Source organism: Dioscorea cayenensis, chromosome 2, assembly GCF_009730915.1.
Source record: "Dioscorea cayenensis subsp. rotundata cultivar TDr96_F1 chromosome 2, TDr96_F1_v2_PseudoChromosome.rev07_lg8_w22 25.fasta, whole genome shotgun sequence".
In the NCBI taxonomy this organism is placed as follows: Eukaryota; Viridiplantae; Streptophyta; class Magnoliopsida; order Dioscoreales; family Dioscoreaceae; genus Dioscorea; species Dioscorea cayenensis.
Genome location: NC_052472.1, coordinates 23,186,078 through 23,200,745, shown reverse-complemented (window position 1 = coordinate 23,200,745; position 14,668 = coordinate 23,186,078). Strand labels below are relative to the sequence as shown.

At 39.4% G+C, this 14,668-nt stretch overlaps 3 protein-coding genes across 3 annotated transcripts; all 3 read left to right on the top strand.

Annotated features, from left to right (window-relative positions):
- The first annotated feature begins 942 nt into the window (after window positions 1-942).
- LOC120269658 (subtilisin-like protease 4) lies at window positions 943-3,546 on the top strand. The gene is made up of 2 exons (XM_039276878.1): window positions 943-1,531; window positions 1,691-3,546. The coding sequence occupies exons 1-2, from the start codon at window positions 947-949 to the stop codon at window positions 2,735-2,737; spliced, it is 1,632 nt and encodes a 543-aa protein (XP_039132812.1). The 5' UTR covers window positions 943-946; the 3' UTR covers window positions 2,738-3,546.
- On the top strand, window positions 2,743-3,546 carry LOC120269674 (subtilisin-like protease 4). The gene has a single exon (XM_039276879.1). It carries the CDS (start codon window positions 2,748-2,750, stop codon window positions 3,387-3,389), a length of 642 nt encoding a protein of 213 aa, XP_039132813.1. The 5' UTR covers window positions 2,743-2,747; the 3' UTR covers window positions 3,390-3,546.
- Window positions 3,547-11,446: 7,900 nt separating this feature from the next.
- On the top strand, window positions 11,447-14,055 carry LOC120270933 (subtilisin-like protease 4). The gene is made up of 2 exons (XM_039278014.1): window positions 11,447-12,031; window positions 12,204-14,055. The coding sequence occupies exons 1-2, from the start codon at window positions 11,447-11,449 to the stop codon at window positions 13,893-13,895; spliced, it is 2,277 nt and encodes a 758-aa protein (XP_039133948.1). The 3' UTR covers window positions 13,896-14,055.
- The last annotated feature ends 613 nt before the right edge of the window (window positions 14,056-14,668 follow it).

Sequence of the window (14,668 nt, the reverse complement as noted above, 5' to 3'; positions counted from 1 at the left end):
GAGAATTAATTAAGGTTAGATAGAGAATTGAAATTCAAATATGGTTTCTAAACGGAGATGATTATAATTAAGAATCACAAATCATAAGAATGGAAGGTGATCGGGCACATGTCCAAGTGTCTCCATGCATATAGATATACACACATGCATATACCATGTATATGTATTGCACACGCCTACATGCAAGCATACATGCATCATATTCAAATATATATATCCCTGTACATATGTATTTATATAGTATTTATTTATTTATTTATTTTGAAAAGGTGAATAAACCATTTCAATTAGAAGGAAAAACAACACAAAACCAGAAAATAGAAAACCAACAAAACTTCTCACACCCCTTTATATAGTATTTTTGTACATAGATATGTATTATCATTGTTACAGAAAAATATATGTGTATATATAATCCCAGCAATATTACTATTAGTATAGCCCAATAATAAAATATGGGAGTCTCATGTGAAAAGTTAGAAGGTCGAAATTCTTTACACAGCTGTTATAGCAGCCTACTTTATATCAAGAAGAATTTTCATTATTTAAATTGAAAAACCTTCCTCTAAGCTAACAAAGTACCCTAATTAAAAACCATGCAAATGAACATCATCATCATCATCAGAAGTTAATTAATTGTGTGACAAACTTTGGAAGCATTGTTGGGCATCTCTTGTTCTTTGGAATAGTTATGTTGGATGCTCCACAAGAATTGCACATATATAACTATTAATCCACATGATACCTTGCATATAAACCATTGGATACCATCTCAATAAATAACACTTCAAATAACACACTAACAATAAGTTGCTTCACTCTCTCCTTTTCGGCCTTTTATTAAAACCATTTAGGAACTCACCTTGATGTTGATGCTCTCCTCTATGAAATCTATCTATAAATACATTCACGGTGAGAGAACCAAGAAACAACAAAGCCACCACCAATGGAGATCATCAACCACAAGATGATCACTATTCTAGCTCTCTTTTTGTTATCCAATGCTTGTGTCCTAATGACCCAAAGCCAACGTCTATCTATCACTGATGAAAATCAACAAGAAAACAGCACTGGCACCATTCGCACTTACATTGTTCACGTAGAAGACCCAGTAGGCAACAAAGAGCTTCTCAAAGATCAAGATTTTGAGAGTTGGCACAAGTCCTTCTTGCCCAACACCACTCTTGATTCTGGTGAGCCACGGTTGATCCACTCATACCGATATGTGATGGGTGGCTTCGCCGCAAAATTAACTCATGAAGAAGTCAAGGCCATGGAATCCATGGAAGGTTTCTTGTATGCATGGCCGGAGCAGCAGTTAACCGGAGCCACAACAAGATCGCCGGACTTCTTAGGCCTGAGTGAATGGCAAGGCCTATGGCGCACATCGTCCTACGGCACTGGTATGATCATCGGAGTTGTAGACTCCGGCATTACACCCAATCATCCATCCTTTACCGATGACGGCTCGCTGCCGGCCCCTCCTCTCAAATGGAGTGGTTTTTGTACTTTGCCGCAGTGCAATAACAAGGTAATTGTATTTCTCTCATATAATCTTTGCATATATATATATATATATATCCGATCATATTCTCTGTTTTGTGAAGTATAAAAGTTTAATTTTCTTTGAATTTTTGAAGGTGATCATTAATGTATATATTCGTGTTTCTTTCAAAATATATATAACAAGGTGATTGGTGCGGTGGCCTTTCGAGGCAGGACTAACCCATCGCCAGAAGATGAAAACGGGCATGGGACCCATGTCTCGAGCACCGCCGCTGGTAACCCCGTCTACAATGCCGGGTTTTTGGGTCAGGCGAGAGGCCGGGCAGTCGGCATGGCGCCGAAAGCTCACATTGCAACATATAAGGTTCTCTATGGTCCCAGTCCTGGTGGTGTCGGCGACGAAAGTGATTTCTTAGCAGGGATAAACCAGGCCATCAGAGACGGAGTGGATGTGCTCCAAATGTCTTTAGGCAATAAAAGGCCTATACCTCTTGATCAGAGCAGCATTTCAGTTGGTTCATTTGGAGCAATATTGAATAACATCTTCCCAAGTGCTTGTGCCATGAATGAAGGTCCTACGCCCAGTGTCATAAGTAATGATGCTCCTTGGGTCCTCACAGTTGGAGCTAGCTCCATGGATAGGAAGATCAAGGTGACTGTGAGACTGGGCAACAATATGGAGTTGGACGGTGAATCTGGTTACCAGCCTGAGAACTACAACTCACAGGAGTTCCCCTTGGTTTTCCCGGGTTTCAGTGGCATACAAGGTGCTGAGACATGCGAGGCTGGATCACTCGACAGCTTGGACGTGCAAGGTAAAATTGTTGTCTGTCTTGCCGGAGGAAACAGTGGTAATTCTGATAAAGGAGAGGTTGTTAAGGCTGCCAACGGAGAAGCCATCATCATCGTCAATCCAGTGAATTACGGATTCACAACCATCTCTGAACCTTACACAATCCCGGCAGCTCAGCTAACCAATGCCGATGGTCAGAAGATTGGAGCTTATCTGAGAGCCTGGCAAAATCCAGTGGCGAGCTTAACTTTCAAGGGAACACAGCTCGGAACATCACCGGCACCGACGGTTGCATTCTTCTCAGGCAGAGGACCTAGTCTCAACAATGGTGGTATTATCAAGCCGGACATTATCGGCCCCGGTGTTAACATCCTCGCCGCCTGGCATAGACAGGTTGTTCAAGATCCTAACACTAATATTGCCTTCAATTTTCGATAGCGGTACATCCATGGCCACCCCTCATCTTTCTGGCATCGCTGCCGATCTAAGAAATAATCATCCTACATGGTCTCCGGCCGCTATCAAGTCAGCAATCATGACAACTGCTTATATACAGGATCCCAATGGAAATCGCATCTTGGACGATTCCACTGGTCGTCCGGCGAGTTTCTTTGTCATGGGTGCTGGTCATGTAAATCCAGACAAAGCTAATGACCCGGGACTCGTTTATGACATGCAACCCATTGATTATGTTCCGTATCTTTGTAACATGTACGGCAGCCGCACTACTTCGGCATTCGTACGGCAAAGGATTGATTGTCGTAATTGGAAGAAGGAGACTGCTGAGCAGTTGAATTATCCATCCATTGCTGTGAGCTTGCAAGCAGGAGAAACTAAAACCATTGAGCGTACACTGACTAATGTTGGAGGTGCAGAGACTTATGCTGTTAATGTCAATGCACCAAATGGAGTTAATTTGGTGGCTAATAGTACTAGTCTTGTGTTTGCATCTACCGGTGAGAATCAGGGCTTGAGTCTTGAGTTCACCAACAACGGTTTGGTTAGTCCTGGTGAATTCTGGGAGGGATCGTTGATTTTGAACTCTGCCACGCATACTGTTTGGAGTCCCATTTCTGTAACTTACGTTTGAACCATCATGCATATTATCATGAGGCCATGAGTTCAGCAACTCCGGGGTGAATATTGTGAGGGATCTTTGGCTTTGGAGTCGGTTGCACATGCTGTTTGGAGTCCCATCTCTCTAATTTTAACATCAAAGATCTTGAATGCAATAAATTTTTTTTTAATTATTAAATTAAGTGGATAAATTATAATGTTTATTTTTTAAAAAATATATAATTAACTATCTTTACCTATTGGTAGTCTATTCCTTCATATTGGATTTCCATTTACAGACTCTCAAATTGGGTGATCAAATCCATTGATAGAATAAAAATCGACTTTATCTGGATTGGGCTGGATATAGAAATAATGGGAAAAAAGAGCTACAATAAGGAAGTCTATGGGCCCCACTAAAATCTTTTTAAATTTTAATTATGTTGGGTGTTTAAATATTTATTTTTATATTTTATGTTTTCAGTTTTTTTTTTTAAATTTTGAAACACTAACCCCTTCTCCTTCCATGATCTTACGCTCTTCATCTCCTTTGGATTTATTATTTTTGTTTAAAAAAAAAAAAGTGAGACCTAGCATCTCTCCCTAGTTACAACATGGTCCCGTTGACGAATACGAGGATGGTAATTAGATCCTAATTTTTTCTTTTTCTTCACTTTCTTATGATTGTTTGTGAAGTTATACTAGTTAGGGTTAGGGTCTGGTGGGAACCTTGATTTGACTCTTTTGTTCTCATAGTTTAGATTAATCTTATAGAAATTCTTTGGTCTCGGATTCTGTTCTAATCATCTTAAAATTGATATAAGCCTGTATTAGAAGGAAATGCCTGAACAATCCATACTTCTTATGTGAAGAATTTGATTTATTTAAGGATAAGATTAAAAAATTTGCTTTTAGCATCACAGAGATCCTTCTTTAATTTGGGAGACCTAGAGACCAAATTTAGAGGAGATAAAAATATTGAATTTGTAGATCTTAATCTTAACTAGCTTACTACAAAATTTTCAGATCTTCTGCATGTGAACGATGTAAGTTACAACCTTTAAATTCAGATAGCACGGATAAGGCTTCTGTGCGGACCTTGAAGAGTTATTGTTCATGACTTTAGAGTTTGCATTATACATAAAATTATATAGGAAAGTTGTAGAAGTTAACATTATTTATCTACAAAATTTTAGAATTTATGCCTCTGTAATGTTTGAGTTATAGCCATATTACTATACATGTTCTCAAATGACATTTGTGTAGAAAGTATGAAGATTGGTTAGACAATTTCATTGTCTTAGATTTGGAATTAACACACATTCCTAGTTAGAAAGTTGTTGCATTTTGAGTTAGTTATCTACTCCTAAAGTTTGATTTTATTTGAAGGTTTCTGCTGTGAGATATTCTTGTTAGAAAGGAAATATCTGAATTTTTCGATTTGTAGAAATATGTTTAATCAATTTATGGTTTAAATTCTGTAGATCTCAAATCATTATGAGATTTGAATATTTAGCGCATATGTTGGCTCGTATTTGAAAATCTTTGTTGCTTGTTAAAAGTTTTGGTTTAGGTGCTCTTGATTCGGTTATTAGGGACATTGAACTTCAAATCCATGCTATTGAAACTGATGATTTGAATAGTCTCCTTTTTTATGCCGATTATGCTGAATATAGGACCCTCCAAAATTAATACAAAGCCTAGTTTAGACAAAATTTGATTAGATGAGCTCAAAGAGCCAAAATGATGTGGCCTTATGGGTTAGGGTGGGAGGGTTGGATAGGAACACTAGCTTTTCCATAATATGGCTAGAGTACTCATGGCCATAATAATCGGATTACTTGTATTGAGAATGGGGAGGGTAGTGCTTGTGTTGTGCCTGACCACATTGAAGATGCCTTTGTCAACTTCTATTCCAATTTGTCAACAAAACCCTGTTCCCAACTCCCTCTTTAGTGCTTTTCAGGCCTTGTCCCCATGATTTAAACTCTATTAGCCATGCTGATTGTGAAGCCTTAATAAAGGGGTGTTTCCAATGATGAAATCCTTTCTGCCCTCAATTCCTTAGCCGATGGTAAAACGCCCAGGCTCGGATGGTTTTAATGCAGAATTTTATACATTTTTCTGGGATAATTTAGGTGATGATTTGTTCCATGCAATTAGACACTTCATGTTCACTGCTTGTACACCTAAATCTTTGGGGTAAAACTTTTGTGACCCTAATTCCAAAGAAAAGAGCACCCTAGGAAAGTGATGGATTTTCATCCTATTTCTCTTTGCGATGTTTGCTACAAGGTTGTTACAAAAATTTTGGCCAACCATTTAAAACATGTTCTTGATGGTTTGATTAGTAAAGCGCAATGTGGTTTTATAGTTGACCGAACTCCTTTGGATAACATTCTTGCTGCCTAAGAGATTGTTCACTCTATAAATCATGATCGTGCTAATCCCCCTAGGATGTTAATTAAGGTGGATATTGAGAAGGCTTATGATACCCGGAGATGGGATGTTATTCTTGCCACATTAGCCTAAATGGGGTTCCCTAGCATTTGGATCTCTTGGATTAAACGTTGTCTTGATTCAGTTTTCTTCTCCTTTTTTATTAATGGTAAGCCCTCCCATTGGATTATTCCCTCTAGAGGAGTTAGACAAGGGGATACCTTTTCTCTTTACCTTTTCATTCTTGTTTCTCAAAATCTCTCCAACATGCTTAATTATGCCCGTTCTCTTGCTTTAATTCCGGGTTAGTGTCCCACCCTAAGAGCTTATTTCAATCATCTTATGTACGCTGATGATTTAATCATAATTACTCATGCCACCCGCGAAGCTGCCAGAAATGTTAGACTGTGTTTGGACATTTATTCTTATTTGACTGGCAAAATTCCAAACTCATCCAAGTCCAACTTATATGTTCCTCATTGGTTCAACAGAAGAGTTGGCAATAGCATTCAGTCAATCTTGAATTTCAATACTGGGGCTTACCCTTTTATGTATTTGAAGTTGAAGTAATCTAAGCTGTCCAAGCTTGGAAAGGTTGTTTTAATTAACAACATTCTTATGGCTTTGTCGGTTTATTATCTTTCAATTTACCCGATCCTTGACAATATTCTTGATAAGATTTCAAAGTGTGCTAGAAAACTTCTTTGGGCTAATTATGGCAATGGTAGTGGTGTCCCTCTTGTTAATTGGCATGATGCTATGCTTGATAAGCCTGATGGGGGTATTAAATTCAGGAATCTCCGATTAGCCAAAATTTCTTTGATTGCCAAAAATGTTTTGAATTATTTGAATAGCAAGCAGATTTTCTGGGTGGATATTCTGATTTCTAAATATGGGATGCTAAAATTATATCACCATAACATCCCTACCAATGCTACTTGGTTTTATAGGGGGCTTTGCAAGGTTGCAAATGAAATCAAGTCCTGTTTGTGAATGTAATCTGTTAATCCCTCTTTTGTGTCTTTTCTTCATGACCCATGGTTTATTGATCTTCCAATTGCTTTTAAACCAATCTTTTTAAACATGGATCTTGATTTTGATAACTTACATTTGGAGAATTGCATTCAAAATGGTCATTGGTGCCATAATGAGCTTGTTATTCTCTTTGGCCATAATTTTGATTCTCATGCCATTAGTCATGGAATCATTGATCCATAGGCTCATAACCAGTGGGTTTGGTTTCCTCGGACTAAAAGCAACCATATTAGTGTTGTTTTCTACTCTCATTTCAATAGCACACATTCACTGAATGATTAGTGGAAAGGTTGGGGAAATCTGTGGAGGTTGCATGCCTCTCCCAGGGTGAAATTTTTTGTTTCGCTTTTATTACATGGCAAAGTCAAAATGTATGATTGGAAAATGAATCAGTTGAGCATATTTTTAATTTGTGCTCTAAAACTTAGCTGATTAGGAATAGAATGGCTAGTGTGTCTGGTCAACCTATGATGTTCACAAATTATATTTTGACAAAATATTGGCTGAATTGGCAGGGGACTAACTCTTCTATTTTCAAAGCATCCATAATAGCTGCTGTTATTTGGTTTCTTTGGAAAGCTCGGTGTGATCATATTTTCAAGAATCAAAGACCTAATTTTGCTTGGATGCTTATGAAATGATGGGATCATGTTAGGAATACAAACCAAAGCCTTTAACTCAGATGAGAAGATGTTTCTACACCTTAAAAAAATGGTCAAAATATCAAAATGGTCCCTCTATTTTGCGTTTTCCGCCTTTTTAGTCCCTTTAATATAAAATCCGCCTTTTTGGTCCTCGTATTTTCACATTTTTGTCTTTTTAGTTCCTCTAATTGACAGATCTGCCCTTTTGGTCCTTGCAGTTGATGAATTAGAGGGACTAAAAAAGATGAAAATGTGTAAACACGAGGACCAAAAAGGCGGATTTTACAACTAAATGACGAAAATGTGCAAATACAAGGACTAAAAAGGGCGGATTTTATATTAGAGGGACTAAAAGGGCGGAAAACAAAAAATAGAGGGACCATTTTGATATTTATACCTAAAAAAACCATTGGTAGGGACATACTACATTTACTCTACAGCAATTGGAAATGAAGACATAGGTATTGGTGGTGCTGGCTTTATCTTTGTCAATGCTAATTTTAATATTGCTCTTGCAAGTTTTTGTCAAGTGCTTCATAATTCGAATTTGGATGCTGAAGTCAATGTATTGAATGTGGCAATCCATTACGCTCGGATGGAAAATTTTAACATTTCAAGAATTTTTATCAGTGTCCCGGATATCTTAAAGGCTATGATGGAAGACCTTGTATGGCTGGGTGGTTGGCTCAAAATGCTATCGCGGACTAGCGTCATTTGCTACTCCCTTTGAGAAATTGCTCAATCACTCGCATTCCGTCATTTTTTTTTGTTTTTGTTTTTTGTTTTTTTGTTTTTTTTCTTGATCAAAAGAGCAAGAACCTAAGAAAAGAAAAAGAAGAGAGATTAAAAAAAAGGTTTAAACTCCGACAAAGCTCTTCAAGCCAACGGGGACGATCCAAGCCCTGGAAAAAGAGAGAAAGATGCGGATGGGATCTGGCATGGTTTGCAAGAGCATCGACAATTTGATTTTCTTCACGGTTGATAGTGATGATGTTTGAGCAAGGCGAAGTGTTTAACTTCAAACGAAGGGCGTCAATGTCAGGCTTCAAGGGCCAAGCTACACAATTGTTGAAGTGCTTCAGCATATGGGCGATGTTAGGACAATCAGAGAAAATATTATGTGGAAGCCATCCTCTGGAAAAGTAGTGGTCCCAAAGCTAAGTTAACAGCAGCAATGGGTGAATCAGTCATTAACCCAGAATTAGTGGTTGCAATAAATCCTAGGCCACTACATGCCATGGGATCAGTCCAAGAAGCATATGTGTAAAGATTAATCAAGGAGGAGGGGTTGTAAGGGTTAGAGAACTCCCAGTGATTTTTCCCAATAGCATTGAAGTAGCTAGTGCAATAAGACCAGGCTGTGGGAAAAATGGAGTGAAACTTGGGAGCCCAACCATTGAAGACGAGATTACACCGGTCTTTCCAAATAATCCAAGCAGTAGTAGCAACAAGAGCTTTGAAGAAGGCATCAAGATTTTTGGAAGTGAATCTGCAAGTGAGCCAAGCAAATGAACTAAAACCCACAAAAAGGTTAGTATCTAGATTAAGGGCTGCAAAAGAGATATCCAACTAGGCATAATCTTACTACAATTCTAAAGGAGATGGGATGCAGTTGCAAGCTCCAAACCGCAGAAAGAACAAGTGGTGCTAGGACCAATATTTAAATCATAAAGATAGGCGCCAGTAGGGAGTCTACCATAGGCTAGCTTCCAAATGAAAGTTTTAGTCCTAGGAAGGACACATAAAATCCAAATGTGGCCCCAGCCTGGCCAAGGATGCAGGTCACAGGAAACTAGATGATCATAAACCACAGAAGTAGTAGAAGTATTAAGCGAACGAGGCCTCCAAACCCAGTGATTATGAGCATCAAAATCAATCTTAATATTATTGATCCACTCCCAGTCCATATTAGGGCCAAAAATGCTAAGAAAAAATCATTTTTAAATCTGCCATTGATCAAGAAATCAGAGAAAACCAGGTTCTCAAAGTCAATGGACATGTTAAGGAAAGTAGGTTTACTTATAATAGGCAGATCCATAAAGCAAGGGGTCCTTCCACACATCCAGATGATGAGGGTTAGCGTACAAAATTCTGAAATTCATTCTCAAACAAAAAGCAAAGCGAGAGATGGATTTAAAAAACCAGGAAGAATGATGAGTAGAGCCATATTTCCAAGGGTTCCAATTTGGATATTTAAGCTTAAACATATTCACCCAGATTTTATTATCACAATTTAAGATAAAGAAAATATTCTTGGCCTTAAGAGAGTGCTTGACATACCTCAGGTTCCTGAGTCCTAGCCCCCCCTCAGACTTTTTGAGAGTAGTAACTGTCCAACCGATAGTATGGAAACCCCTACCATTCCTGCCATTACTCCAAAGAAAAGTTCTAGCAAGCTTGGAAATTTGATCAAGGATTGAATCAGGAAGGTTCATAACAGAAAGAAAATAGTTAGGAAGAGAAAAGATGGAACTGTTAAGAAAAATAATTTTGCCAGCAATGGAGATCGAAGCATGATTCCAAGAATTGATGCTACGCTGAACTTTGCTAGTGAGGGTGTTCAAATGAGAGGTAAGAATCCTATTAGGGGTGATAGGAATACACAAGTAAATAAAAGGGAAAGAGCCCTGATTAATACCCAGGATGCGGGAGATTGAATTAGCAAGTTTTTTGTTGCACCAAGAAGGAAAGTATACTGCAGATTTGCTAAGGTTAGGGTTTTGGCTTGTGATGAATGGTAAAGGTTAAGGCACATAAGGCAATTTCGAGCAGTTTTATGAGTGGCCTTGGTGATAAGAAGGAGGTCATCGGCAAACATGAGATGGTTGAAATTATGAGAAAGAGACGAGTTGAAACCAGGAACAAGAGTAAGTGAGAAGGCTTTGTTAAGAATAGCAGACAGGTTCTAGGTAACCAGGAGAAAAAGAAGGGGGAAGATAGGGTCTCCCTGCCTAATTCCTCTACTACTGGTTATCGAAGCAGATGTCTGACCATTCAAGAGAAAAGAAAAAGAGGCTAAGGAGAGGAAAGCAGATATCCAAGAGATCCAGAGATCCGGGAAACGCATTCTTCGGAGGGTAGTAATGATGGAGTTCCATTCAACTGTATCAAATGGCTTTTCAAAATTGACTTTGATGATCATCGTGGGGGGTGGGAGGGGGGGGGTAGGAAACTCAGTCTCAATGGAGTGAACAATTTCCTGGGCAGTAATAACATTATCAGAAGAGCCACAACTAGAGAGGAAACCCGTTTGCTCAAGACCGATAAGTTTATGAATAACCTTTTTATGATGATTGGCCAAGATTCCGTCATGTTGGAATCGTTTAGCTGCTTTTCTTGCCTATCGTGGAGATGATTTGGTTCCTATCTCTCTCTTTAACAGAGGTTTAGAGAAGCCATGATGGCTCAAGAAGATTGTTGATGATGCTGGTTTTAATTTCTAGTTGGTTTCTTTCTTCTACCCTTTTAGTCTGTAGTTTTTATTTATTTATTTTTTTGGGTCTATCTTAGTGTTTTTCTGTTTCTTTTGTATTTTTCTTCAGGCCCCTGGGTTTCGTTTTGTACCCTTTTTTCTTTGGTTTTGAATAAATAGCTGCTTTGAGCGATTCCTTACTTGCAAAATGAACATCATCATCAACAACATCATCATCATCAGAAGTTAATTAATTGTGTGACAAACTTTGGAAGCATTGTTGGGCATCTCTTGTTCTTTGGAGAAGTTATGTTGGATGCTTCACACGAATTGCACATATATAACTATTAATTTCATATGATACCTTCCATAAAAATCATTGGAGGATACCACCTCAAATATATAATACTCCAAATAACACACTAACAATAAGTTGCTTCACTCTCTCCTTTTCCCTTTCATTGAAACCATTTAGGTACTCATCTTGATGCTCTCCTCTATGAAATATATCTATAAATACATTCATGGTGAGAGAACCAAGAAACAAGAAAGCCACTGCCAATGGAGATCATCGACCACAAGATGATCACTGTTCTAGCTCTCTTTTTGTTATCCAATGCTTTTGTCCTAATGACCCAAAGCCAACCTCTATCTATCACTGATGAAAATCAACAAGAAAATACCACAGGCACCATTCGCACTTATATTGTTCACGTGGAAGACCCAGTTGGCAACAAAGAGCTTCTCAAAGATCAAGATTTTGAGAGTTGGCACAAGTCCTTCTTGCCCAACACCACTCTTGATTCTGGTGAGCCACGGTTGATCCACTCATACCGATATGTGATGGGTGGCTTCGCCGCAAAATTAACTCATGAAGAAGTCAAGGCCATGGAATCCATGGAAGGTTTCTTGTATGCATGGCCGGAGCAGCAGTTAGCCGGAGCCACAACACGATCGCCGGACTTCTTAGGCCTGAGTGAATGGCAAGGCCTATGGCGCACATCGTCCTACGGCACTGGTATGATCATCGGAGTTGTAGACACCGGCATTACACCCAATCATCCATCCTTCACCGACGACGGCTCGCTGCCGGCCCCTCCTCTCAAATGGAGGGGGTTTTGTACTTTGCAGCAGTGCAATAACAAGGTAATTGTATTTCTCTCATACAATCTTTGCATATGTGTGTATATATATATATCTCTTTATCCGATCATATACTCTGTTTTGTGAAGTATAAAAGTTTATTTTTCTTTTAATTTTTAAAGGTGATCATTAATGTATATGTTTGTGTTTTTTTTTTTTAAATATATACAACAAGGTGATTGGAGCGGTGGCCTTTCAAGGCAGGACTAACCCATCGCCAGAAGATGATAACGGGCATGGGACACATGTCTCCGGCACGGCCGCTGGTAACCCCGTCTACAATGCCGGGCTTTTGGGTCAGGCGAGAGGCAGGGCAGTCGGCATGGCCCCGAAAGCTCACATTGCAACATATAAGGTTCTCTATGGTCCTGGTGGCCTTGGCGATGAAGGTGATATCTTAGCAGGGATAAACCAAGCCATCAGGGACGGAGTGGATGTGCTCCAAATGTCTTTAGGCAGTAGAAGGCCTATACCTCTTGATCAGAGCAGCATTTCAGTTGGTTCATTTGGAGCAATATTGAATAACATCTTCCCAAGTGCTTGTGCCATGAATGAAGGTCCTACGCCCAGTGTCATAAGTAATGATGCTCCTTGGGTCCTCACAGTTGGAGCTAGCTCCATGGATAGGAAGATCAAGGTGACTGTGAGACTGGGCAACAATATGGAGTTGGACGGTGAATCTGGTTACCAGCCTGAGAACTACAACTCACAGGAGTTCCCCTTGATTTTCCCGGGGTCGAGTGGTATACAAGGTGCTGAGACATGTGAGGCTGGATCGCTCGACAGCTTGGATGTGCAAGGTAAAATTGTCATCTGTCTTGCAGGAGGAAACAGTGGTAATACTGATAAAGGAGAAGTTGTTAAGGCTGCCAACGGAGAAGCCATCATTATCGTCAATCCAGTGAATTATGGATTCACAACCTTCTCCGAACCTCACACAATCCCAGCAGCTCATGTAACTAATGCCGATGGTGATAAGATTGGAGCTTATCTGAGAACCTGGCAAAATCCAGTGGCGAGCTTAACTTTCAAGGGAACACAGCTCGGAACATCACCAGCACCGACGGTTGCATTCTTCTCAGGCAGAGGACCTAGTCTCAACAACGGTGGTGTTATCAAGCCGGACATTATTGGCCCCGGTGTTAACATCCTCGCTGCTTGGCATAGGCAGGTTGTTCAAGATCCTACCACTAATATCGCCTTCAATTTTGATAGTGGCACATCCATGGCCACCCCTCATCTGTCCGGCATTGTCGCCGATCTAAGAAATAATCATCCTGCATGGTCTCCAGCCGCTATCAAGTCAGCAATCATGACAACAGCTTACACACAGGATGCCAATGGCAATCGCATCTTGGACGATGCCACAGGTCGTCCGGCGAGTTTCTTTGTCATGGGTGCTGGTCACGTAAATCCGGACAGAGCTAATGACCCGGGACTCGTTTATGACATGCAACCCATTGATTATGTTCCGTATCTTTGTAACATGTACGGCAGCCGCACTACTTCGGCATTCATACGGCAAAGGATTAATTGTCGTTATTGGAAGAAGGAGACTGCTGAGCAGTTGAATTATCCATCCATTGCTGTGAGCTTGCAAGCAGGAGAAACTAAAACCATTGAGCGCACACTGACTAATGTTGGAGGTGCAGAGACGTATGCTGTTAGTGTCAATGCACCAAATGGAGTTAATTTGGTGGCTAATAGTACTAGTCTTGTGTTTGCATCTACCGGTGAGAATCAGGGCTTGAGTCTTGAGTTCACCAACAACGGTTTGGTTAGTCCTGGTGAATTCTGGGAGGGATCTTTGATTTTGAACTCTGCCACGCATACTGTTTGGAGTCCCATTTCTGTAACTTTCGTATGAACCATCATGCATATTATCAAGAGGCCATGAGTTCAGCAACTCCGGGGTGAATATTGTGAGGGATCTTAGGCTTTGGAGTCTGTTGCACATGCTGTTTGAAGTCCCATCTCTGTAATTTTCACATGACAGATCTTGAATACAATAATTTTTTTAAAATTAATAAATTAAGTGGATAGATTAATCATAATTTTTATTTTATAAAGCATATGATTAATTAGTCTTCACTTTTTAATTTGGAAACTGAATTTTAACAATCTATCGAGGGAAATCACTTCAGAAACTCAAGCATTCTTTGGGTTTTCTAAGCACTATATCAGAAGACCTTGTCGGCACTACGACTCCCCAATCTCCAGTGGAGTGAGTCATTCTACTATAATAGCTAAGTATGACTCTTATTATCATATGGTGGATTTTGTCGATTTGGTTGTTTATCTTCTGCTTTTCTGTGTTTTCTGGTAACGACTAGCATTACTTCTGGCGGCTATTTTCTTGTTTTATTTTGTCTTTTAAGTTGTGTTTGATTGCTCTTTTTTTCCTTGAAAAATTTTTCTACAGATCATTTTCCAACTAAATGGGTTGTTTGTTTGCCAAAATTTTCCGTGAAAATTTTTTCCACAGACTCTATCACGTGACCCTATTTTCCTTCAAATCAGTGAAAATTTTTTCCTGCCTCCACCCTTGGAAAAGTTTTCCAGGGAAAACGTAAGGGGCTATATAAAAAAGATAACGTGCGATTGAAATATTTAAAATAACTTTTCTTTAAAAATTTAAAA

Coding starts and splice junctions, on each gene's coding strand:
- LOC120269658 (XM_039276878.1), top strand. CDS start 947: ATGGAGATCATCAACCACAAGATGATCACTATTCTAGCTCTCTTTTTG. Junction 1,532..1,690: donor TGCCGCAGTGCAATAACAAG/GTAATTGTATTT, acceptor ATATATAACAAG/GTGATTGGTGCGGTGGCCTT.
- LOC120270933 (XM_039278014.1), top strand. CDS start 11,447: ATGGAGATCATCGACCACAAGATGATCACTGTTCTAGCTCTCTTTTTG. Junction 12,032..12,203: donor TGCAGCAGTGCAATAACAAG/GTAATTGTATTT, acceptor ATATACAACAAG/GTGATTGGAGCGGTGGCCTT.
- LOC120269674 (XM_039276879.1), top strand. CDS start 2,748: ATGGCCACCCCTCATCTTTCTGGCATCGCTGCCGATCTAAGAAATAAT.